Genomic DNA, 22,981 nt, shown 5'->3' with positions numbered 1-22,981 from the left:
CCAGGGCCAAGAGCATTTTTGCTGAGGACTGTGTGTTTTGCCACGCTGTGGCTCCATTCGTGGTGGTTGTGGCGTTCCAGAGCTCTGCCGGGTGATACCACAGTAGATGGATATTAGAAAGCGCAATCATACAAGTGCTTTTTCCAAGCAGCTGCCACAGTGGCCTTCCAGAAGGGTCTTCCCAGGGATAATACATCCAGCCTTGCTTTTATCCTCCTGCAATATTGCTCTGCAGAACAGACCTGGGTTGTTGCAGAGGGTTTGTGCAGGACACCAGGGCTCCGACAGGAGCTGGGATGGATTTTAGCTGAGTTAAAATGGGTGTCGTTGACAATCTCACCTAGAGTGCAAATGTGGATTCTGACACCGAAGAGATGCCAGCTCACCCAGCTGGGACTTCCAGTGCAGGGTTGATAGCAGCAGAAGGGAAAGTGTTCTGGAATTGTCTGGTTGTTATAATTTTTATTAGCTAGTATTGTTGTTGCTGTCTTCTCTCACCCTCTAAAATTAAAAGCATGTTGCTCTTGGTTCTCAACCCACCAATGTGTGCTTGCCCATGCACTGACCCTTTGTCCCTTCCCTCCTTTCAGTATCCAGGTGTCTTTCACTCTTCCTTCAGTGCTGCCAAGTGTTTCTCCAGCCAGACAAGATGTCTATGCTGGACATGAGTGAGTTTGGGGAGGCTGCTCCGTACCTCCGGAAAAGCTACACGGAGCAGCTGAAGCTCCAGACAATCCCCTTCGATGGTAAGAGCCCAAAGCAGCTCAGCACAGCCCTGTGTGAGTGCCCTGAGCCAGCCCCTTGGAGCTCTCCTGGGAGTCCATCCCTGTCCCTTTTCCACTGCTGCTCTTCAAGCAGGGACTCCAGGCTTCCCCCAGCACCTGAGAGGGAGAATTCCCTCAAAAGTGGGAAAAGCAGGTTTTTGACTTTCCCCTTGTTTGCTGAGGTGTGGGTGGAGGTGGCCCTTCATCTTCCCCGACACTGAGGGGCAGCAGCAGGGATGAGGGATTTGTGTCAAAGCCTTCTCCAGCTCCATTTCATTTGGGAGATGTCCTCTCTGCCCCAGCCACTCTGCTTTTCCTTGGTTTTCCGTGCCTGGGCTCCAGGGCCCAACTTTGCTTCTCTCAGCTGGGCAAAAAGGGAGTGTGTTGCTTGCTCATACTGTCCTTTTTTATGATGATTTGAGTGCAGGCGCACATGAAGCAGAAGATTTCAGGCTAGAATTCAACCCCAGCTGAGTAAACAGCTTAAAAATATGAAGAAGGTGAAATAATCCTGGCTCCTATGACCAAAAACATAGGAAGGAATAATCACTGTCCTTCCATGTTATCAGACTGCATTTATGTGGCTTTCAGTTGACAATTTCAAATGGTTTCCTACATTTCAACCTGTATTATGTCTCCTTTTCTTTCCTTTTTCCTTTCCTTTTTCCTTCCCTTCCCTTCCCTTTCCTTTCCTTCCCCTCCTCCAGGAAAGAAGCGAGCTTGGATCCCAGATGAGAAAGAAGCCTATATAGAAGTGGAAATCAAAGAAAGCTCTGGTGGCAAAGTCACTGTGGAAACCAAAGATAAGGAAGTAAGCAAAATACCTTTCCTTTTCCAAGGGACAGCAAGTGTGTGCGGAGGGGGGATACGTGTGACAAGATCACGTCCGAAATGAGGAGCTCTGGCTGATAACCCTGCCCCGCTCGCTGATCGGTCATGCCCCGGGGGGACACACACAGCACTGTCAGGACACGTAGGCCACTTAGTTGCCAAGAGTGGCCGCGGTTCAGCATCCCCCCATCGAGTGTTTGCTGTCGAACGCGGGTTATCGTGACGGGCAGAGCGAGGGGACAGTCGGGCTGGCCCCGCGCAGCCTCTGGATGGAGAAGGACGGGCTGCCCAGAGGCAGCGCCGGCTCCATCACAGCCCTGTGTGATGCTGAACCGCTGCCCGGCTCATCCCGAAGGCAGAAACAAGAGGTAAGGGGCTGATTGGCCAATTCCTACTGGTTTTAGCCTGGATTTGCAGCAGGAGAACAGGCGCTGGGCACAGGGGTTGGACAGGCTGTCTGGTGGTGAGGCTTCAGCTTTCCAGCAGCGGGAGGGAGGCAAAGCAAACAAGGACCAGCTGGTATTTGTCAAGATAATATCCAGCGCAATTAGCTGCAAATGAGCTTAATTAATATTCCTTTCTTGGCTGTGGGAGTCTCATGGCCCTGCAACTTCATTGCAGAGCTGAGACTCACCCTGGTGTGAAACTAGGAAAAAGAACAAGGACCTGACCAGGCAGCAAATAGTAGATTTTAGTATTTCTATCTCTCTGCTAGACAGAATGGCACTGAGAAATGCTCATGTCTGCCAAATTTAAAAGAAATATATACAATCATCTCTGAAAAGTGCTAAGGCTTGGAAATATTTTTGTCTGACACTGGGAAAACAAGTAAAGAGATTTGTCCCAATTTATCAGGGAGGGGGTATAAATTTTAAAAGTTTGTTCTGCTGTTGAGAATGCCTTCAGCTTCTGAGAGCAAAGCAGTTTCCAAATCTTTTTAGCTGTTCCCTCTTGAAACTGTCTTTTTTAACAATTTGTCACGGATTTACAAAATCAGAAACTATATCAGCTTTCCCTGGGTCAGTGTTTCCAGCAGAAATTGATTCAAGAGAGGCATAAACTCACCCTTAACCTTCTGTCTACCCTCCTGCTTTTAACACCTAACACCTTCTAACACCACACACTTCATCTTCACCCATTAAAAAAGCCTCTGAAAGGTTTAATTTCATCTTTATTCACAAGACCAATTGCTAAATCCAGCTTGTTGCATCCAGGCCAGATACGTAACGCGATAGTTTCCCCGTGCTTGGCTTCATGGGATTAAATAAATCCAGTTTTAAGTGAAGGGGTACAGGCTTCAGCTGTTTGCACAGAGATTGTGCTGCCACAGGCTTTTAGGCTGTGAAGAAGAGCCTGGGATGGGGGTGTCAAGCGCATTTTGGGGGGACATACTGGTACTCCTTGGCCTGGACCCCTCCCGTCAGGCTTCACCACAGCCCATCTCCTGGAGCAGGGGGCAAGTCTGGGGCTTGCTTATCTCAGCTGGGCTTTGTGTCTGGGTGCTGGTGGGGCTCCCCTAGCCCTGTCACCCCAAAATGAGGGCTGTCCCCAACATGGGACTATCAGGATGTCCACCAACCCGTCAGGCTTTGGGGTAGGAGGTGTTTGGGGGGGGTCTGGGGTCCATCTGATGTGTCCCCCCTCCTCTGGCAGACGCGGGTGGTGAAGGAGGACGAGGTGCAGCCCATGAACCCCCCCAAGTTCGACATGATTGAGGACATGGCCATGCTGACACACCTCAACGAGGCCTCCGTGCTCCACAACCTGAAGCGCCGCTACTCCCACTGGATGATCTACGTAAGGCCACAGCACCCGGGGGGTCACCCCGTGGGCTGGGGAGGTGAAAGGGTGCTGGGACACCCCCATCCCTCACCCACCCATTTTCCCCTCTGCAGACCTACTCGGGGCTCTTCTGTGTCACCATCAACCCCTACAAGTGGCTGCCCGTCTACACGGCGCCCGTGGTGGCCGCCTACAAGGGCAAGCGGCGCACGGAGGCCCCCCCGCACATCTACTCCATCGCTGACAACGCCTACAACGACATGCTGCGCAGTAAGCCCTGCCCTGGGGACCCCCATCCCGGGGGGGCCTGTGCCCCCCGGGGCAGGGGTGAGGCGGGCAGCGCTGCCCTAACGCCAGCTCCTCTCTTCCAGACCGCGAGAACCAGTCCATGCTCATCACGTAAGTGCCCGGTGTGAGCAGTGAGACCCCCTGTGCTGTGCTGCGCTGCCAGGGGAGCCCTGCATGGGCACCCTGTGCCCGGTAGGGCCCCCCCAGGCCGTGTCCCCCCCACCCACCCTGGCAGCTGTCACCCTTCCCGCCCAGGCTGCCGCCGTGCCAGGTGACAAAGCCGGGCGGGAAGGCTCCCCCGCACCCCGACAGCTGCGGGAGCTGCCGTGGGGCTGCCAACATCCTCCCGGGAGCCACGGGAAAGGAGAGATGGAGGCCAAGGCCGCAGGGAGATGGCGGCCAGAGGGGCGGCAGAGGGGGAGGAGGGTGACGTGGGAGGGTGTAGGCCAGGTTGATTTCAAGTGACATATAGATAAGGGCTATATAAAGGACTCTAAAGGACCCTTCGCCGCTGCCAGGAGCCACGGACATTTTTAGCCTCGGCCATGGCCTAATTAGGAAAGGCAGGGGCTGTGGAGAGATGCTTGGCGCGTGTCCGGTGGCGGCTCCGCTCCCCCCGGCTCTTTGTGATCTGGGATTACAATGGGAGAGCAGCTAACTATAGGGATGAGCTCAGCAGGGCCTGCTGGCCACCCACACCCCACGCCGGGCACGGCGGCGCCCGCGCTTGCCCGGGCAGGAGCCACCCGGCACGATGGCCCTGCCATCTCCAAGACACCCCAACAAAGCAGGGCGTGCTGAAACCACCAACGAGGCCGGTTCCTGGCTGATCCCAGACAGCTGAAGCCCCGGGGCCAGGGCTGTGCAGCCTTGGTGGGCGCCAGCACCTCCTGCCATGTCTGAGGAGGGCAGCTGAGCCCCCGCGGCACCTCCGAGGAGTCGGGCACAGCCAAGAGCACACGGGGAGGATGGAGCTGAGTTCCTCTCCAAAGGCAATCCCCGAAGACAAGCACACTCCCAGGCTGGAGGGATCCACAGCTCCAGCCTCCCTGTCCCTCCGACCCTTGGCTTGTCCCTCCTGGGTGCGTGGGTGCAGGTGGCAGGGTGTCAGTGTGAGTTGTGCCTGTTCTTTGCCTCATGCCCTTATCTGTGTATTTCTGTTGCTCTAAGCGGAGAATCTGGTGCTGGTAAGACTGTAAACACCAAGCGGGTCATTCAGTACTTTGCCATTGTCGCAGCCTTGGGCGACACACCGGGCAAGAAATTAGTAAGACCCTCTTTTGAAACAAGTTCTTGCTGTTTTCTTCCTTTTCTTTTATTTTTTTTCTTTATTTTTTTTCCCCTCCCCTCCTCCTTTCTTCTTTTTACTGTTTCTTCCCCCGACTTTTTGCAGTTGGAAGTGTGTTTTGGTCTGACCCACCCAGGGCTTGGCTTTTCCCTGACTTTTGAACAAGCAAGGCTTGAAATTATTCTGCTCAAGGGGAAATGGATTTTTTTTTTTTTTATGTGGCTGCTCAATCTGTGCAGTCTGGAAGAGGCACTTTAGACATTCTTTTCTCTTCCTCCTTCAACACCCCACCAATCTTCTTAAGGAGCATTAAAAGGATGGAATAAGCCTTCCATTTCCCACCTTGCCTCTTTTAAGCCTTGCTTTTCAGCCTTTTCTCCTTTTTTTTCCTCCTCTTGTTCATTTTGACCCTTTTCTACCTTGTGCTTTTCTTGCTCTTGTTTTGATTCTTGCATTTCTTTGGTGCTGGTTATTTTTGAGCTGCCCTTGCAATTGCTTATTTCTTCTGGATACACTGAGGCTCCAGCCTGCTTTTCCCTCTTGGAAGCAAACTGGCTGCTTTAGGTATCAAACAAGCAATACTTCAGCATTGTTTTATTTCCTCTTCTTTGGGTTTGGATTTAACTATTCTTGCTTTTTGACGCATTTCTTTATTTTCTCGAGCTAATCTATTTAACAACTTTTTGGCATTTCTTACAAAGTTTAATCCTCCTGTTTTTTGGTTTTTTTTCTTGGACTTCTTTTGGCACTAAATGGTCATGCCCTGCTTTTCTGACCATGCTTCTTGTGGCTCTTGCCTGGCTTTCTTGGATTTCTAAAGACAATTTTCTTTCCTTTCTCTAGGCAGCTCTTGCCACTAAAACTGGGGTAAGTGTTGTGGACTCTTTAATGCTGAGGACAGAGTTCTGCTGCACCACAGATCTATGATGGGTTGATGTGTGGGGCCTCTGCCTTAGGTCTGGGTCCAAGGGCTGCCCCAGCAGCAGGGCAGTGTTTAGTTCTCCACTTGCCTTTGTATCACCCACCTTCCCATAGCTGGAAGCTTTGGTGTTTCATCTCTCAGTGACTTTCTGTCTTCCTGACTCCAGCCTCTCCTCCAAGGGACCATTACTCTTGGAACCGTTGTTTCTAACCAGCACAGTGTTTGTCTGGGGGTTAATGATGTGGCCTCCTCTAAAGATGAGGTGAAGCCTCCACTCCCTGCAGACATTAGTGTGTCTCCCAGCCTCGAAGTCCAGCTGAGGTTGGTGGTGCTGAGGGGCAGGGGAAGACCCTCTTTGCTCTGGCTGCAGAGCAGTGCCCTGGTGAAGCCTGGACATGCCACCTCCTGCAAAGCCCTGAACTGGCTCAGCCCACCACGCTGCAGCTGATGTCCTTCTCTGGGGTACATTGTTGAGGTGCTTGCTCAGCTCCAAGGAAACCCAGCAAAGGTTCAGTCCCTGGTGCTCCCAGCACCCCAAGGGCTCAGCCCTTCCAGCAGCTCAGTCAAACATCCTCAGGCCTTGTTTTCTCTGAGCCTTTAGCTGATACACACCCTTTGTTGGGGGGTGTTCATGGGTCTCAGAGCACTTGGGCAAACTTAGGGTGAGACATCTGAATGGGGGGCTGAATCTGCGGGTCCTGGGGCTGCCCCCATTGAATCTCACAGTTCAGGCAATTTTAGGTCAGGCTGAATTTAAAGATATCAGACCCCAGGATATCCAGGTAACAAGATACAGTTTGTTGATAACAGTGATTCAGAGCTGCTCCCTCTCCCTTTTGCCCCTCCCATCCCTGGAGCTGCAGAGGTGCAGCAGTGCTGGGTCCAGCATTGGAAAGGGAGGGTGGACAGAGCCCAGAGCTGGTGCTCCTCTCCTAAGGAAAGCCCTGTGAACTGTAATTTGTCAGAGAATGGGCAAAAGCTCTCATGAAAAATCCTGCAGGTCCCTGTGCCACCAAGCTCTTGCTGTTGTCAAACCCCACTGTCCTTCCTGTGGATTGGCACCAGTCTCTTGCTTCTCTCCTCAAATTCTTTTCCTGCTTTACCTGCATTAGGCATTTGCTGCCTCTTTGAACTGGGCACGTGAAACATGAATGGAAAAACAAGGTTAGGGGAAGATTAATCTCTGGGTTTGCTCTGGAGAGCTCCAGTGTGTCCAGCAGGTCATGCCAGCTGGGACCTGTGGTGTGTTCCCACCACACCAGGACCCTGCTGTGCAAGTTGTTGATATAAAGAGTTGTTGATCCAGCCTGTTTTATAGATCTCTTCTTTTGCAACGTGCTGTGATTTGAATTGTCCAAAACTTTGGTTTGGTGGAAGAGGAATTGCCTGGCAGAGTCAGAGAGCCTGAAATGACTCAGACTGTTTTGGTGACATCGTGTGCTTGCTCTTGGTTTGCATATTGAAGCTCCAAAGAAAGGGGCTGAGGGCTGCTGTGTGCAGAGGGCACAGTAGCCTGGGTCTCCAGGGGGACCAGTTCAGGCAAGGAGAAGCCCACAGAGAGCACTGCTGCAAACCCCAGCTCTGCTGACCCCTAAACTCAGCATGTGCAGGCTGGAGATTTACTCACTTTGGGGTAGGGGAAGTGTCCTGCAGCCTACTCTGAGCTCCTTCAGCCTCCCTGGTGAGATGACCTGTTTCAGGTGGGCGTGGAAACAGCTGCAACAGCTCATTCAGAGCCCTGCTGTAGACCTATCATGGATGTGACTCCCAGAACAGCCCCATTGCCTCCTCAGACAAGGAGGTGCCTCAGGAGCAGCAGGGTCTCAAAAACACCTAATGAGGGTAGCAAGGAGCCACTCCCTCTGCTGTGTGTTTTGATTACAGATCCCCTCTGGCTCGGTGGAGCTGACACATCTTTTGGTTTTGTTTTTTTTTTCTTACAGGGCACCCTCGAGGATCAAATCATCGAGGCTAACCCAGCTATGGAAGCTTTTGGCAATGCCAAAACCATAAGGAATGACAACTCCTCGCGCTTCGTGAGTGCCTCAGCAGGACAGGGAGCTGGGAACGTCTCTGCAGGCTGGATGTGTGGCTAGTGGTGTTGTGGGTTTGTACAGTGTGAGCCCAAGGCACTCAGCAGGGAGCTGGACCTGCTTCCTGGTAGGATTGGACTGCCAGGGCCAAGTTTTCCTGGTTACATCAGTGCAGCAAATAGTGGCCAGCACGAATGGCCCTGGTGCCACAGCCTGTGGGAGTGGTAGATCCTGGAGAGATGTCCCTTCCAGGATCAGAGTTGAGGGACACTAAGCACAGCCTGGAGTGCTGGGGCTGGGACAGACAAGTGTGTCCCTTCCAGGAAGCACTGCTGTTCTTGCTAAGCCCAGCCTGGCTCTGCTCTGGGCTGCAGAGCTCCTGTGCCCTGCAGGGGAAGGAGGCACTGCTGGGGGAGACCCTCAGCACAGCACAGAGCAGGGGGCTCTGGGCAGGCTCAGTATCACACCACCCCACAGGAGTGCTTAGGGTTAAGAACAGGCCTAAGCACAGGGACTTATCTGCTCTCAGTGAAATTTCTGCCAGCCTGGTATTTAAAGCCCTGGGCAATGCTGTCTGAGCCTCTCTGCACAAACCAGGGAACTTCACCCCTCTACAGCTCATAGAGCTCAGAAACTTGCCTGGTCAGCAGAAGCCCAAGAAGTGGGATGTTAATTCAGTTTCTAGGGGGTGTTCAGAATCATATCTGTGTAGCCAAGCCCAGAACTTACCTCCTGCACGTGTTTTCAGGGCAAGTTCATCCGGATTCACTTTGGTCCCTCCGGGAAGTTGGCCTCGGCAGACATTGACATCTGTGAGTAGCCATGTGCCAGCTGCAGGGGGGAGGGAATCCATCCCACTCTTTGTGCTGGTGCTGGGACAGCTCTGGGAAAGAAGCAGCCCTCCTCTAACCCATCTGCCCTACTTCATTGTAGATCTTCTGGAAAAATCCAGAGTGATTTTCCAGCAGCCCAAAGAGCGAAGCTACCACATCTACTACCAGATCCTCTCTGGGAAGAAACCAGAGCTGCAAGGTAAGGCAGCCAAAGATGCAGCACAGCCCTTACAGCATGATGGCCTGAAAATAGCCACAGACAGCTCTGCTGTCAGCTTTGAGGTTCACAGGAATGAGCAAATCCAGCTCACCATGCAGGTGCTGCCCTCCAATGCTTTGTAGCTGTGCAGGATCATAGGATTGGTGGATAATTCAGGGTGGAAGGGATTTCAAGTGGTCATCCAGTCCAGTTTCCTTTATCCCCACAGGCTGAGAAGCCAGACTAAAGCCCTTTCTGCCACTGTCTAGGAGCAGAGGTCACTCAGGGTCTATCTGCAGGGTGGGAGTGCACTTGGCAAAGCTGCCTTGCACAAAGGCCTTGTCATGTGGTGGGTACAGCACTGACCTCAACCAGCATGTGCAGGTTGGAGATTTACTCATTTTAAGGTGGGGGAAGTGTCCTGCAGCCTACTCTGAGCTCCTACAGCCTCCCTGGTGAGATGACCTGTTTCAGGTGAGCATGGAAACAGCTGCAACAGCTCACTCAGGGCCCTGGTGAAGACCCATCCTGGATGTGTCCTCCAAGCAGCTCTGCCCTCCAGGGGCCACATCCCACAGAATGCTCAGGAAACCCTTCCCCATGCAGAAGGAAGGCTGGCACAGCCCCCTGGGGTGGGCAGCTTTTGGCTGTGGGCTCCTGAGCTTGGTGCTGAGCAGCACCTTATTAGGCAGCTCTGGAGAGTGGCACAGAGCAGTAATCTTATCTGGTGTCACAAGGGCATGGTGGCCACTTCTAAATCAGTCTGCAGCCAAGCCATATCCCAAGATAGCAAGCTGGAGGCGATCAGAGGAGAGGTGGACCCATGTGTGGACCTGCCTGGGCTGGAAGAGGCTGTTCCTCCACCAGCTGGTGCCCTCTAGTTGAGGCTGGTGAAGCCTTCCCTCTGCACCCATGGCCAAGGCTGCCTCTCTGCCCAGCTCTCTCTGTCAGATTGACCTCACCCTCTGCATGTCTTCCCCCAACAGATATGCTGCTGCTCTCCCTCAACCCCTATGACTACCACTTCTGCTCCCAGGGTGTCACAACTGTGGACAACCTGGATGACGGCGAGGAGCTCATGGCGACAGACGTACGTGTACAGCCCGAGCCAGGGAGGGCACAGCCTCCTTCTGGGCAGCTCTGGGGTCCTGTCCTGCCTTCTTGTGTGTCCCCCCCTCTAAATTAGCTGGGAGTTCCCTCTGGTTTATTGGCAGTTACTCTGCACTTGCTGTGAGCCTACAAGGGAGAGCAGAGTGACTCTGATCTCCATCAACTGCCTCATCCAGACAGGGAAGGGAGAGTAATTCCCTGCATTAGGAAGGGCTTGTGGCACTTCCCATAGTGCCCATGAGAAAGAAGGTTGTAGAATCATAGAATCATTGAATCATTGAGATTGGAAAAGACCTCCAAGGTCATTGAGTCCAACCTGTGCCCAGTCCCCACCTTGTCCCCCAGCCCTGAGCACTGAGTGCCACATCCAGTCCTTCCTTGGACACCTCCAGGGATGGGGACTCCACCACCTCCCTGGGCAGCTCCTTCCAATGCCTGACCACCCTTTCAGTGAAGAAATTCTTCCTGATGTCCAACCTAAACCTCCACTGGCATGGCTTGAGGCCATTTCTTGTCCTGTTCCCTGGGAGCAGAGCCTGGCCCCCACCTGGTTCCCCCCTCCTGTCAGAGAGTTGTAGAGAGTGAGAAGGTCTTCCTGAGACTTCAGCTTGGAATACCTCCTTCTTCTGCATGCTAAGTTAATCCTTTTGGTCTTAAATGGGTCTTGTGGGAGCTGGGCTCACTTTCAAAGTCCCGTGGACAGGTTTCCTTGGTTAGGTGCCCACCCTGCCCAGAGCTCCAGGACAGTGAGAGCACCTTAGGAGATGGTGGGAGGATGGACCAACCGTCACCTCGGAGTGATTTTGTTCTCTCTGTGCTGCTTTGTCTCTCCTCAGCACGCCATGGACATCCTGGGCTTCAGCAACGATGAGAAATACGGCTCCTATAAAATAGTGGGGGCCATCATGCACTTTGGCAACATGAAGTTCAAGCAGAAGCAGCGAGAAGAGCAGGCAGAGGCTGATGGCACTGAAAGTGAGTTGGGCTCTGTGCTCCAGACCTGTCTGGCCTAGTCTGGGCAAAGTTCCCTCAAGGGCAGGCTGGGATAACTCCCCATGCCTGGCCTGTGAAGGTCAGAGACTGTGATCCCAAGCACCCACACTAGGCCCTGCTATAGGTGCACAAAGGGGCAGGAGTATTTAGGGCAGTCTTTCTGCAAGCACTAGGTGGTCTCATCTGCATCAGACTTGCCTCAGCAGCACCACAGGGTGTCACACCCCAGCTGGGTTTCATTTCATTCAGTCTTCCCCTGCTTTTTATCTCTTGCACTTCATTAGACAGCATTCCAGAGCAGGGCATCCAGAGGATGAGCCAGGCCAGAATCAGCACTGCAAGGGCCTGCTCAGGTCATAGCCTCCCAGAGAGCAGTTAGAGCAGGGTACAGTCATTGTCTGTCACTTTTCCTGGTTTATGGCTTAGGAAAATCCAATGCCAATCATAGATCTAGGAAGAGTCAGGCTGTAGAGCAAACCTGGAGGGAGGGGGTGACTTTCCAGTGTGTGGAAGGATGGGAAGGGGGAGCCCCAGCACTTCCCTAGAAGGTTTAAGCAGGGATCCAGCAGAAATGACTACCTGGGTCAGACTTTGTCATGCTAGCATTCATGAGGGAAGAGTTCTCCTTGCCTGAGGAATGTCAACACAGGCTTTAGCTACTGCCTGGTAATTAATGAAGATTTTGATCTGGCAGCAATTTCCCTACAGAGGTGATTTTCTAGCTACAATCTGCTACTAGGAGTCTTTGAATGATAAACAAGAAAATCACCCCTCTTCTGGTCCCTTCAAATTCTCTGCATGGAAATCCAAGCTTCCACTGGAAAATGCATAGAAATTCCCAGATAAAATCTGATAAGCACCTGATAAGATGCTATAGCCATTGTATCCAAACCCTAACTTCTCAGGAAGGAGGCCCAGATTTTAAAAGCATCACACAATATCTAAGATGGGAAATCACATGAGACACTGGAGGAGACTCTGGAGCAGATGGGAAAACTAGTATAGTTAGCACTGATCATCATAAGAGCTGGTCATTTTTTTTGCTTCCTTTTTTCCCTTCCCAGAGCTTCCTTGCTGGCTCCTCATGCCTTTGTCCTGCTTTCCAGGTGCTGACAAGGCTGCCTACCTGATGGGAATCAGCTCAGCTGACCTCATCAAGGGGCTGCTCCATCCTCGTGTCAAAGTGGGCAATGAGTACGTGACCAAAGGTCAGAATGTGGAGCAGGTGAGTGGGACAGGACAGGGGCTCCCTGCTCATGCTGGTGAGTGACTCCTCTTGCAGCCAGGCCTGATGTGCTCTGCACAGGGGGAATGGGGCTTGGGTTCACTCCCTCGGGTTTAGGAGGAGACTCCAGAGAAGCAGGAGAAGATGTATCCACAGTTAGTGGCTTTCAGTAGCTGGGAAAATTGGTGGCAGAGCTGGCAGATAGCTTTGCACATGAACCATGGCTGGAGGTTCAGTGCACTGTCTTTGAGATATGGGTTGGATCACAGCCAGAGGAGGTCCAGGTTCTATGGATCTGCTTCAGAGACAGTCACACTCCTGTGGAGAGTCCAGCCCTGAAAAGTAGAAAACTCATCTAAACACTTATCCAAACTGATCTTATGGGAGATTCAAATGTACCAAAAATGTATCTTGCCAGATTCTGGCCACATCTCAGTTCAGAACCCAAACCTGGCCTGAATAGTGCAAGCCACTTCTTAAATACAATTTGAGAGGATCTTAGGATCTTATCCAAAGTGAACTGCAGGCTCTTGACAGAGCACAAGGCTTCTGAAAATATCACTTTAGACTGTATTTGTATCCTAAGACCTTGGGAGCAAGACCAGACCGGGGACACGAGAACACACCTGTGAGCAAAGTGAAACCTAATTTTGGAGCATATACTATAACCACAAACTCCCTGGATCAGCCTGTCCATCCTTTGTGGGCCAAGAGGAGCTCTCTCCATCCCCCTCTGGCTCCTACAAAAGCAGGGAGCAGCTCATGGCCTGCCCTGTGCCTTGCAGGTGCTCTATGCTGTGGGAGCTCTGGCCAAAGCCACCTACGACCGCATGTTCAAGTGGCTGGTGACAAGGATCAACAAGACCCTGGACACCAAGCTGGCCAGGCAGTTCTTCATCGGAGTACTGGACATTGCAGGCTTCGAGATCTTTGATGTGAGTTCTGCAGGCCCTACAAAGGGTTTGGGGGGAAGTTGTGGGGGCAGCTCTGTCTCCTCCAAGGAACTGCTGCCTTGATGGGGAAGAGCTGTGGAGCAAACAGGCAGCTCACCAGGGCTGATTTAACACTGCTGTGGGCACATCTCCAGGGATTCCTGGCTACCTACTCTCACAGCAATGCAGCTGGGCCTGGCAGAGATCACCCCCCACACGCAGACAGAGCAGAAGGGTTGAACCCCTTCACTGCTGGAGCTCCTCCTTCTGACTCAAATCTGTTTTGTTCTTGCAGTTCAACAGCTTTGAGCAGCTGTGCATCAACTTCACCAACGAGAAACTGCAACAGTTCTTCAACCACCACATGTTTGTCCTGGAGCAGGAAGAATACAAGAAGGAAGGCATCGAATGGGTCTTCATTGACTTTGGCCTGGACCTGCAGGCCTGCATTGACCTGATTGAGAAGGTAAAACATGACTCAGGGCACAGGAATGGTACTGCTGGTAGATGGTTTGTTTGCAAAGGCTGGAACAGTGAGAGGTACTCTGCTACCAAAATTAAATTGTTCCCTCCCTGGTCAGTGGCAAATGCCCAACTTTATTTTCCCCACACTTACAGCTCAGAGCCTCCAGCCAACAGAGACCTTTTTGACAGAAATTCTGACTTTATGAAACCATGGAAATTATGTTTCTGTGCACTGGTGAGCCACAAAACCTGGTGCAGCCTTTTCCTCCAGAGAACTGCCCTTTTTTCCCTCCCCACTTGCTGCCTTTCAGTGCCTCTTACTTGATTCAGAGCATCTTGTAGAAAAGATCTCCGTGCATGGAGGAAACTCAGCTTTTTTGACTGGGAAAGGAGAAAATCTGTCAGGATACTGGGGAGGATCTCCCCTTCCCAACAATCTAAAGGAACTGGACAAGCTCCCGTGTCTTGCAGGCCTGGCCAGTCCCACTCAGACTGGCTGGAGGTCAGATGCAGCCTGGAATATGCCAGTGATAACTTGGCCCCTGGCCAGTGTCTTGCACCTGAACCCTTGTTCAGGTCTCCCAGCTCCAGCCTTGCCTCACCTTGCTCAGTGGCACATCCCTGTTCTGGGATGGGACTTGGCAACGCTGAGCTCAGTCCTGTTCATATCCCCTTCTCCCTGCAGCCAATGGGAATCCTGTCCATCCTCGAAGAGGAGTGCATGTTCCCAAAAGCTTCTGACATGACCTTCAAATCTAAGCTCTACGACAACCACATTGGGAAGTCTCCCAACTTCCAGAAGCCCCGTCCGGATAAGAAGCGGAAATACGAGGCCCACTTTGAGGTGGTGCACTATGCGGGTGTGGTACGTCCCTGTCAGCTCTTCCTCAGCATTCCCACCTTCCCCTGGCAGGGACAGGGCTGTCCTCACCTCTGCCTCTCCTGTGACAGGTGCCCTACAACATCATTGGGTGGCTGGACAAGAACAAGGACCCCCTGAATGAGACAGTGGTGTCCATCTTCCAGAAATCCCAAAACAAGCTCCTGGCTTGTCTCTATGAGAACTACGTGGGCTCTGCTTCAGGTGAGGAGCACCCCCAACCCTTTTTTGACCTTGGTCTCCCCCTCCCTTTGCAGAAAAACCTTTTCACCCCCATGCCCAGTTGTTGGTGCAGCCTGGGCAAAGGGAAGGCCCACATTGATCCCTAAAAACCTCCCTGGCCTGGATAGGTGGGTGCTGGCCTAAGGGCTTTAGGTGTGTGGTGAGGACCAGGCTGAGCTGGTGTGGGGCTGTAGGGCCGTCCTGGTGGCCCTGTGACTTTGGGGTGTGTGAAGGGGTCTCTTGTTAGCAGGAGCTGAGGAGCAACACCCAGAACTGGGCTCTGTGGGAGATGTTTTTGGTGTCTTTGGCTTTGTTCTGCAGCAGGGCACAACCACCTCTGCTTTACAGAGAGTGGGGGCTGTGGGCATTTCGGGGGTGTTGGGGGGTGCTCCTGAGTCCTTCAAGCTGAGGAGATGTTTTGCTGATGTAATCAATACTTCAACCCAACAGAGGAGCCTCACAAGCCGGGGACCAAGGAGAAACGTAAAAAGGCGGCTTCTTTCCAGACAGTGTCACAGCTGCACAAGGTAAGAGCCAGCTTCTCATCCAAGGCATTGAGGGAAACATGCTCAGAGGGTCCCATGGCAGTCCCACTTCCCTGCCAAGACTCTTGGCATCTTGCACATGAGCTCCTGTGGCCTGAAGGACCCCCAGAGCTCCTCAAGGACCCCCAGAGCAACTCAAGGACCACCACTAGGCAAAAACTCCCAACACCTTCTCATCCCTGAGCAAAGGGCCTGTGCCTGGCAGAGTCTCAGCCCTGTCCCCGTGCTCCTAGGGCAGGACATGAGGTGGTGGCTCCCTTGGAGCTGGGGCTTGTGCTGCTTCTGCCCACGTGACGCTTGCGCTGCTCGGCAGCTCCTTCGCCTTTGAGAGAGCGGCAGTTAAGACTTGTAGTGATGTTTAGATAATGTATTACATGAACATCACTTTAAGTCTGTGCTACTTCTCTCCTCACTCTTACCAGCGGGAAGGACAACCTTTGGGCAGAAGAAAATGGAGGAGGATCTTGCAGGTCTCTGTCCTGGGAGGTGGCCTGGGCTGTTTTACAGCTCAGGATAACACACATCCCCATTCCATGCTCACCATAGGAGTTATTAGTCCAAGCCAGAGCTTAACCAACTGGAAAACAGCCCAGAGGGGTTTGTGGGCCCATGTCCTGCCATGACAGCCTCGTGGTGACAGGGCAGTGGTCACAGCACCAAGGCTGACAGAGCTCAAGGAGTGTTTGAACAACACTCTCAGGCACATCATGGGACTGTTGGATGTCCTGTGCAGGACCAAGAGTTGGACTTGGATGATCCTTGTGGGTCCCTTCCAACTAGAAATATTCCATGATTGTGTGACAGGGTGCTTGAAGAGGCAGAGCCCCTGTTCAGGGAGAAGTGTGACTTTTTTTTCTCCTGGACAAGTCACAGACCTTGGGGAAAGGTGTCTATGGTGACAAGTTGCCCCGTGGTGATGTGGAGCTGTGGGAAGGTGTTCCCTTCCCTGAGCTGGTCCTGAACAGGCTGAGCCTGTATGAGCAGGGGAAGGAAAGATTAAGGGTGCAGGTGCTTTTCCCACAAGCAAAGTCAGGGCTATGTCATGCCTTGAGCCCTACCTGGGAGAGAAAGGAGGTGCAGTCTGGATTGGCAGGGCCCTCTGTCACAGCTGTAGGGGGTGAAGCACTGTGAAGGTGCAGGGAACTCCTGATGAGCCAAGGATTGCAGCCATTGTGGACCCCAGCACTGGAACTGGAGAGTGCTGAGCACAGGGCTGATGGGCACCAGCAGAGATCTGTACCAGGAATATGCTCAATCCTGACTTCCTGGCTCTCCCCCACAGCGAAACTTTACTTACAAATACTTGGGAAGCATCTGGCTCCTCTCTGGCACAGCAAAACCTGCAGGTGCCACTTGGCTTGTCTGCCAGCCCAGTCCCCTCTGCCGTGGCTCCCATCCTGGCAGGAGGCAGTGGTCCTGCCCCGGGCACAGGATGTCCCACTGACAGGATAGCAGGAGGGAATTCCCCCTTTCTCATGACAAAAGGGGCTCTCAGGGTCTGCTCTCTCCCTGCCTGGGAGGGGAAGGGGCTGGAGAGAAGTGTCGTAGGGGAGCAGAGCTGTCACCTCACCCCGTGTCTGCCCTGCAGGAGAATCTGAACAAGCTGATGACCAACCTGCGCTCCACCCAGCCCCACTTCGTGCGCTGCATCATCCCCAACGAGACAAAGACCCCAGGTACGGGTGGGCTGAGGCAGCAGCCTGGCAGTGCCCCTGGGGACACCCACATGTGGGAGCTGGCAGGGATTCTTGCATCCACCTTCTCCCCAGCCCTTTTCATGCTGCCGCTGAGCCCTGATCCCATCTCAGTGTTGACTCTCTGTGACCCAGGTCAATCTCCTCTGCTGGGGAGAAGGAGCTTTGCCCAGCTCCTGTTTTGGCTGTGCCTTGATGGTTGGGCTGCTTTGCACTTGTATATAACAGCAGGCACAGATGAGTCTGTCAGAGTGACTCCCTCCATCTGAGGCCCAGGCTGCAGCCCTGGTGCTCAGCACAGACCTGCAGGACGGGTCAACACCCATGTTGAAACCACGGGATGTTTCCAGAGTTCAGGCCCAGGCTGCAGCTCTGTTTGCTCTGTCTTCTTGGGCTGAGCACCTGTTCCAGCTCTGTTCTCACCCACAGGAGCCATGGATTCCTTCCTGGTGCTGCACCAGCTGCGGTGTAACGGTGTCCTCGAGGGCATCCGCATCTGCCGGAAGGGATTCCCCAACAGGATCCTCTACGCAGACTTCAAGCAGCGGTAACTCCCTCTTCTTCCTCACCTGGCAACCCACACATGTTCTGGGGGGAGACAAGACTTGTCCTGGCTCTGATCTGCTCCCCAGCTTGTACAGGGCTGAACCCCCACATACCCCCAGTGTGTGTACAGTTTGGGATAGCTCTGCTGCTGGCTCTGGGGTGCCAGATCTGGATAGGCTGGTGCCAAAGGGGATGAGATCTGGTGAATGTCTGAGATGCTGAGTGCAGGGCTGTGCAGGGGGATGGTGGCAAGGCTTAGGTCCTCTGATCCTGGCTCAGGTTTCTCTCTGCCCTGGGGATGGATCCTTACCATTCCCCAGCTGGCCCCATCCATGCTGCTTGGCCTGGGCCTGACCAGGCGTGGTAAGGCCAGTGACTCCTCCGTGCACAGTCTCCTCGATGTTGAGGGACTGTGATCTGTCAGGGTTCCCTGGTGCCTGCTCTGCAGAAGAGCCAGGACTGGAGCAGCTGGTTCATATATTGCTCTAGCCTGTGCTGCAGCAACATGACTCTGGTGGAAACTGGCATGACCGGGATTCAGAGATGATGATGGAGCTGTGCTGCAGTTCTCCTGCATGTCCTCCCTCTGCTTTGTCCCTGCAGTTACCGTATCCTGAATCCAACAGCCATTCCAGAAGACAAGTTTGTGGACAGCAGGAAAGCCACGGAGAAGCTGCTGAGCTCCCTGGAACTGGACCATGCACAATACAAGTTTGGTCACACCAAGGTGAGACCTGGCAGCTGGTCCTTGGGAGGGAGACATTGCCCCTCCTGTCTCTCTCCATTCCCATTGCCCACATACTCAAGGCAGGAGATTAGGTGCCTGTGCCACGTGTGGGTGCACCTCCAGCCAGAGCAGGATGTGGTGTGTGCCCATGCAGGCACTCAATCCTTGCTCCATGTGTCTGCACACAGCCCAGGTCGTGTTCCCCCTGAGCCCTCTCTGCTGGGGACTCCATTCCCACTCTCCTCCCCACAGGTGTTTTTCAAGGCTGGTTTGCTGGGCTTGCTGGAGGAGATGCGAGATGAGCGTCTGGCCAAGATCCTGACCATGCTGCAGGCCAGGATCCGCGGGTTCCTCATGCGCCTGGAGTACCAGAAGATCATCAGTAGGAGGTAGAGTGGGAGGGGGGAAGAGGCAGAGCTCTGTGTGTCTCCTTGTTCCTTCTACACGTGTCAGTGGGTTTGCCCTGTAGGGCTTCCCTGTGTCTGGCAGTGGTTGGTGAAGGTCCTGTCCTGAGGGATGGAGGCAGACCTGGGAGAGGTCTGGCATGGCTTTGGTAGGGAGGATCTAGGGTGGGGGAGCCTCTGGTTTCCACTGGAAGATTCAGAGGGAGGCAGAGTGAAGAGACCTGAAAGCCAGGCCACACCACCCATCCCACCAGGGCCAGTCCAGTGTGCAGACAATGATTCATCCACCATTCTGCCATTTATCCCGCTGGTGGAGAATGGAGCCGTGTCCAGGCCTGCAGAGGCCAGGATGGGACATGGGAAATCTACACCCCTGATGATGCTGTACTTGTATTCCCTCAGGGAAGCCCTCTATACCATCCAGTGGAACATCCGGGCCTTCAACGCTGTCAAGAACTGGTCCTGGATGAAGCTGTTCTTCAAAATCAAGCCTTTACTCAAGTCTGCTCAGACTGAGAAGGAAATGTCCAACCTGAAGGAGGAGTTCCAGAAGCTGAAGGAGGCTCTGGAAAAGTCTGAGGCTAAGAGGAAGGAGCTGGAAGAGAAGCAGGTCTCCATGATCCAGGAGAAGAACGACCTGACTCTCCAGCTTCAGGCAGTGAGTGCCTCACCCTCTCTCTGGAAGTGCAAAGACAGTACAGGGTCCATGGGTAGAGGAAGGAGCAGAGTGTGGTAGATCCCTCCTCCAGCCTCTTGCAATTCTGAGGCTCCCTTGTGGCCACAATCTGTCGGGAATGAAATGTAAGTGTGTGCAGACTGGAAGCAACTTCCCATCTCGAGGATGTCCCCTGACTCTGGAAAGGGAGGGATGGCAATATTTGCTCACCAAACTGTGGCTCATCTGTGCCATTTCTGTGCCAAGAAGTGCCAGTCCAGTGCTTCCTTCCTCTGGAAAGATTTAGTTGCTTTTTGGCCCAGTTCAATGTTAGTGGTTGTCCCTTGAACCTTGAAAATGGGCAGTGGCTATATTTTTTGTACACCTGAGCACCTCGGGCTTGCTCTGCCCATTCCACACGGAGAACTTCAGCTCTGGGCCAGAACACCAGGACTCAGAGCGTGCTGGTGTGCTCTGGGACAGTGGATGAGCTCTGGCTCTCCTGTTCCTCTCCCAGGAGCAAGACAACCTGGCAGATGCTGAGGAACGCTGTGACCTGCTGATCAAGTCCAAGATCCAGCTGGAGGCCAAGGTGAAGGAGCTGATGGAGCGTGTGGAGGACGAGGAGGAGATGAACTCAGAGCTCACCGCCAAGAAACGCAAGCTGGAGGATGAGTGTGCAGAGCTGAAGAAGGACATCGATGACCTAGAGATCACTCTGGCCAAGGTGGAGAAGGAGAAACATGCCACAGAGAACAAGGTAAGAGACCTCCCTGGAGCCTCAGTGCTTGTGGGGGCACCAGAGACACATCAGGTGTGGGGGAGCTGGGGTAGGGCAGAGTGAAAAGGGGAGAGGGAACCCCCCCCAGTGTCCTGTCTCCTTGCCCAGGGGGGTGTGGGCAAATGGTTCTGTGCTGTGGATAAGTGATTTGGGGTACTGACAAACTTCGTGGTGGGACCAGCCTGGCCAAGGGAGAAGGGCTGGCTGCTGTTGGGGTGCTGAGCTGCTGTTGGCCATGGACCTTCTGCCTTTCAAGGGTCAGGCTGCTGAAATGGCTCTGCACCCCCTCTCTCTGAGAAGATGGACTCAGTTTTTGACTGCCCTTGTTTAGGTTAAAAACCTGATTGAGGAGATGGCTTCTCTGGATGAGATCATTGCCAAGCTGACAAAGGAGAAGAAAGCCCTGCAGGAGGCCCATCAGCAGGCCCTGGATGACCTGCAGGCTGAGGAAGACAAGGTCAACACGCTGACCAAAGCCAAGGTCAAACTGGAGCAGCAAGTGGATGATGTGAGTATAGACCAGTGACAGTGAAGCAAGAGAGGTTTGAGTCACACCTCCAGGAGAGCCCAAAGGCTGTCCCTCAGTGGGATCTGGAGAGTGGAGACATTCCCATTTAATATGGCCAGTTGAGGAATAACCTCATTAGCAAACTGCCCCTGAACCAAGAGGTGGTCTATAGCACTTCAGGGAGAGCAGTCCTGGGCTGAGGGAATGGGACTGGAGACCAGCTGGGAAACACCTCTGTCTCTCAGGGATGGGTGAACTTCCCACAACAATGGACACAAGAAGGGTGGGGCTGCAGAGGGTCCTTTCCTTCCCTATCCCATCTCCCTTCATTCTCCAGCTGGAAAGCTCTCTTGAACAAGAAAAGAAGATCCGCATGGACCTGGAAAGAGCTAAGAGGAAGCTTGAGGGAGACCTGAAGCTGACACAAGATTCTATAATGGATCTGGAGAATGACAAACAGCAGCTGGAGGAGAGGCTCAAGAAGTGAGTGTGTGACATGTGCGTGACCTCTGGGTTTGCTCTGCTCCTCTAAATGGAGCCTCTGTGGGGCCTCTGCAGGGGCTGCAGGGATGTGGCTTCTGGGCACTGCTGGTGTGACCAGTCCAGACAAAATGAGGGCTGGGTTATCCTGGGCACTTTGCAGGGGTGCTGAGGAGCTTGTGAGCTACACAGACTCATAGATCAGGGCACTATAGACCTTGGTGTACACTGGGTTGGAGAGGAGGGACCTGCCTGGCAGGACTCAAACAGAGCTGTGACCTCAGCTACAAGTACGGACTTCATCACTCATGTCCCATTTATGTTGGGGGACCTCAGAGGGAAACCCTCAGAGCCAGTTGTCTGCAAGTTTGGCCACTCCAGCCCTCCTTGAGAGCCTTCCATGAGCTGCTTCTTACCCCTGCAGTCCCTTTCCTGTGTGGGTTTGTTTGTCCTCTAAGCCTGGGTGTTACAGGGAACTTCAGAAGCCAGAAGGACGTGTCAGGACAGTGTTTGTCTTCTTTCTGTGCAGGAAAGACTTTGAACTCAGTCAGCTGAATTCAAGGATTGAAGATGGGCAGGTGACTGAGGCCCAGCTGCAGAAGAAGATCAAGGAGGTCCAGGTATGGTGGGAAGAGCTGTTCTCACAGCCCAGGAGTCCGAAATTCCCCTCAGATGTAATGTGCTGGGGAATCTGCATGGGCCAGTCCCTCTCTGAGCACAGAGGCATCTCCTTGGAAAAGGAGTGATGGACAAAGCTGACCTGGTTAGCAGAAGCAAAGCCCTCTGCCAAAATGTGGTGGGCTGAAGATTATGGAATGAACTATTGAGGTGAGCTCTAGCACCAGCCTGAGGGACAGCTTCTAGAATGTAGCTCTCTGTCCAAAATAAAACCTTTGATCCAGCGCCCAAAATCTGAAAATCCAAGTCTGGTGCGCTGGGCTTCTTCCAATCGGAGACAGGTCCCCACCTTCATGGAAGTTCCCATGACAAGGAGCTGATACTAGCCTGGATCCTGATGGCAGGACACAGAGGAGAGCAGGACATGCACAATACACACTTCCAAGGAGCACCAGGAATGCCTGTCTCCCAAAACAGCCCGAGCATTTGCTCCAGACTTGTGTCTTGTTGCTCCCCATCATCTCTGGAGACAGCTTGCTCCATTGTGGAGAGCAAAGATGCCAGAGCTCCACCCAGAGCTTGGAGCATCTGCCTCACTCTGTCCCTGCAGGCCCGTGTGGAGGAGCTGGAGGAGGAGCTGGAGGCCGAGCGCGCGGCCAGAGCCAAGGTGGAGAAGCAGCGGGCGGAGGTGTCCCGGGAGCTGGAGGAGCTCAGCGAGAGGCTGGAGGAGGCCGGCGGGACCACGGCCACGCAGCTGGAGCTGAACAAGAAGCGGGAGGCGGAATTCCTGAAGCTGAGGAGGGACCTGGAGGAGGCCACGCTGCAGCACGAGGCCACGGCGGCCGCGCTGCGCAAGAAGCACGCGGACAGCGTGGCCGAGCTGAGCGAGCAGATCGACAACCTGCAGCGCGTCAAGCAGAAGCTGGAGAAGGAGAAGAGCGAGATGAAGATGGAGGTGGACGACCTGTCCTCCAACGTTGAGTACATCACCAAGAACAAGGTGGGTGCTGGTCCCGCATGGGCCTGTTTTGTCTCGCCTGTGAACATCAGGGCAGCTGATGGCAGCGTGTCCATGGGGTGGTGTCCCAGGGAGCTCTTTCACTAAATCACAGAATCAAATGGGTTGGAAAAGACCTGTGAGATCATCAAGTCCAACCTTTGACCCATTACCACCTTGACTACTAAACCATGGCACTGAGTGCCACATCCAGTCTCTTCTTAAACACCTCCAGGGACAGTGGATCCACCCCCTCCCT

General features: G+C 53.5%; 1 protein-coding gene across 4 annotated transcripts in view; it reads left to right on the top strand.

The window, feature by feature from the left end:
* Positions 1–402: 402 nt before the first annotated feature.
* The window catches only part of MYH7B (myosin heavy chain 7B), a 28,305-nt gene continuing 5,726 nt past the window's right edge, over positions 403–22,981 (top strand). Inside the window, exons 1-28 of one of the 4 annotated variants that reach the window (XM_032704670.1) lie at positions 403–746; positions 1,472–1,575; positions 3,249–3,392; positions 3,491–3,647; positions 3,749–3,776; positions 4,836–4,932; positions 5,797–5,820; positions 7,819–7,911; positions 8,657–8,720; positions 8,842–8,940; positions 9,927–10,030; positions 10,887–11,025; positions 12,150–12,268; positions 13,054–13,203; positions 13,496–13,666; positions 14,351–14,530; positions 14,617–14,749; positions 15,218–15,294; positions 16,901–16,988; positions 17,436–17,553; positions 18,156–18,279; positions 18,532–18,668; positions 19,086–19,341; positions 19,856–20,098; positions 20,451–20,627; positions 20,965–21,110; positions 21,637–21,727; positions 22,336–22,725. In XM_032704670.1, the coding sequence (XP_032560561.1) occupies positions 650–746; positions 1,472–1,575; positions 3,249–3,392; positions 3,491–3,647; positions 3,749–3,776; positions 4,836–4,932; positions 5,797–5,820; positions 7,819–7,911; positions 8,657–8,720; positions 8,842–8,940; positions 9,927–10,030; positions 10,887–11,025; positions 12,150–12,268; positions 13,054–13,203; positions 13,496–13,666; positions 14,351–14,530; positions 14,617–14,749; positions 15,218–15,294; positions 16,901–16,988; positions 17,436–17,553; positions 18,156–18,279; positions 18,532–18,668; positions 19,086–19,341; positions 19,856–20,098; positions 20,451–20,627; positions 20,965–21,110; positions 21,637–21,727; positions 22,336–22,725 (3,750 nt within the window). In that variant the 5' untranslated portion in view covers positions 403–649. The other 3 variants (XM_032704668.1, XM_032704667.1, XM_032704669.1) reach the window with 3 other exon arrangements.

This window comes from Chiroxiphia lanceolata, chromosome 17, assembly GCF_009829145.1.
Source record: "Chiroxiphia lanceolata isolate bChiLan1 chromosome 17, bChiLan1.pri, whole genome shotgun sequence".
NCBI classification, from domain to species: domain Eukaryota; kingdom Metazoa; phylum Chordata; class Aves; order Passeriformes; family Pipridae; genus Chiroxiphia; species Chiroxiphia lanceolata.
Note: the sequence above shows the minus strand (reverse complement) of the source record. Positions and strands in the feature narration are given on the sequence as shown.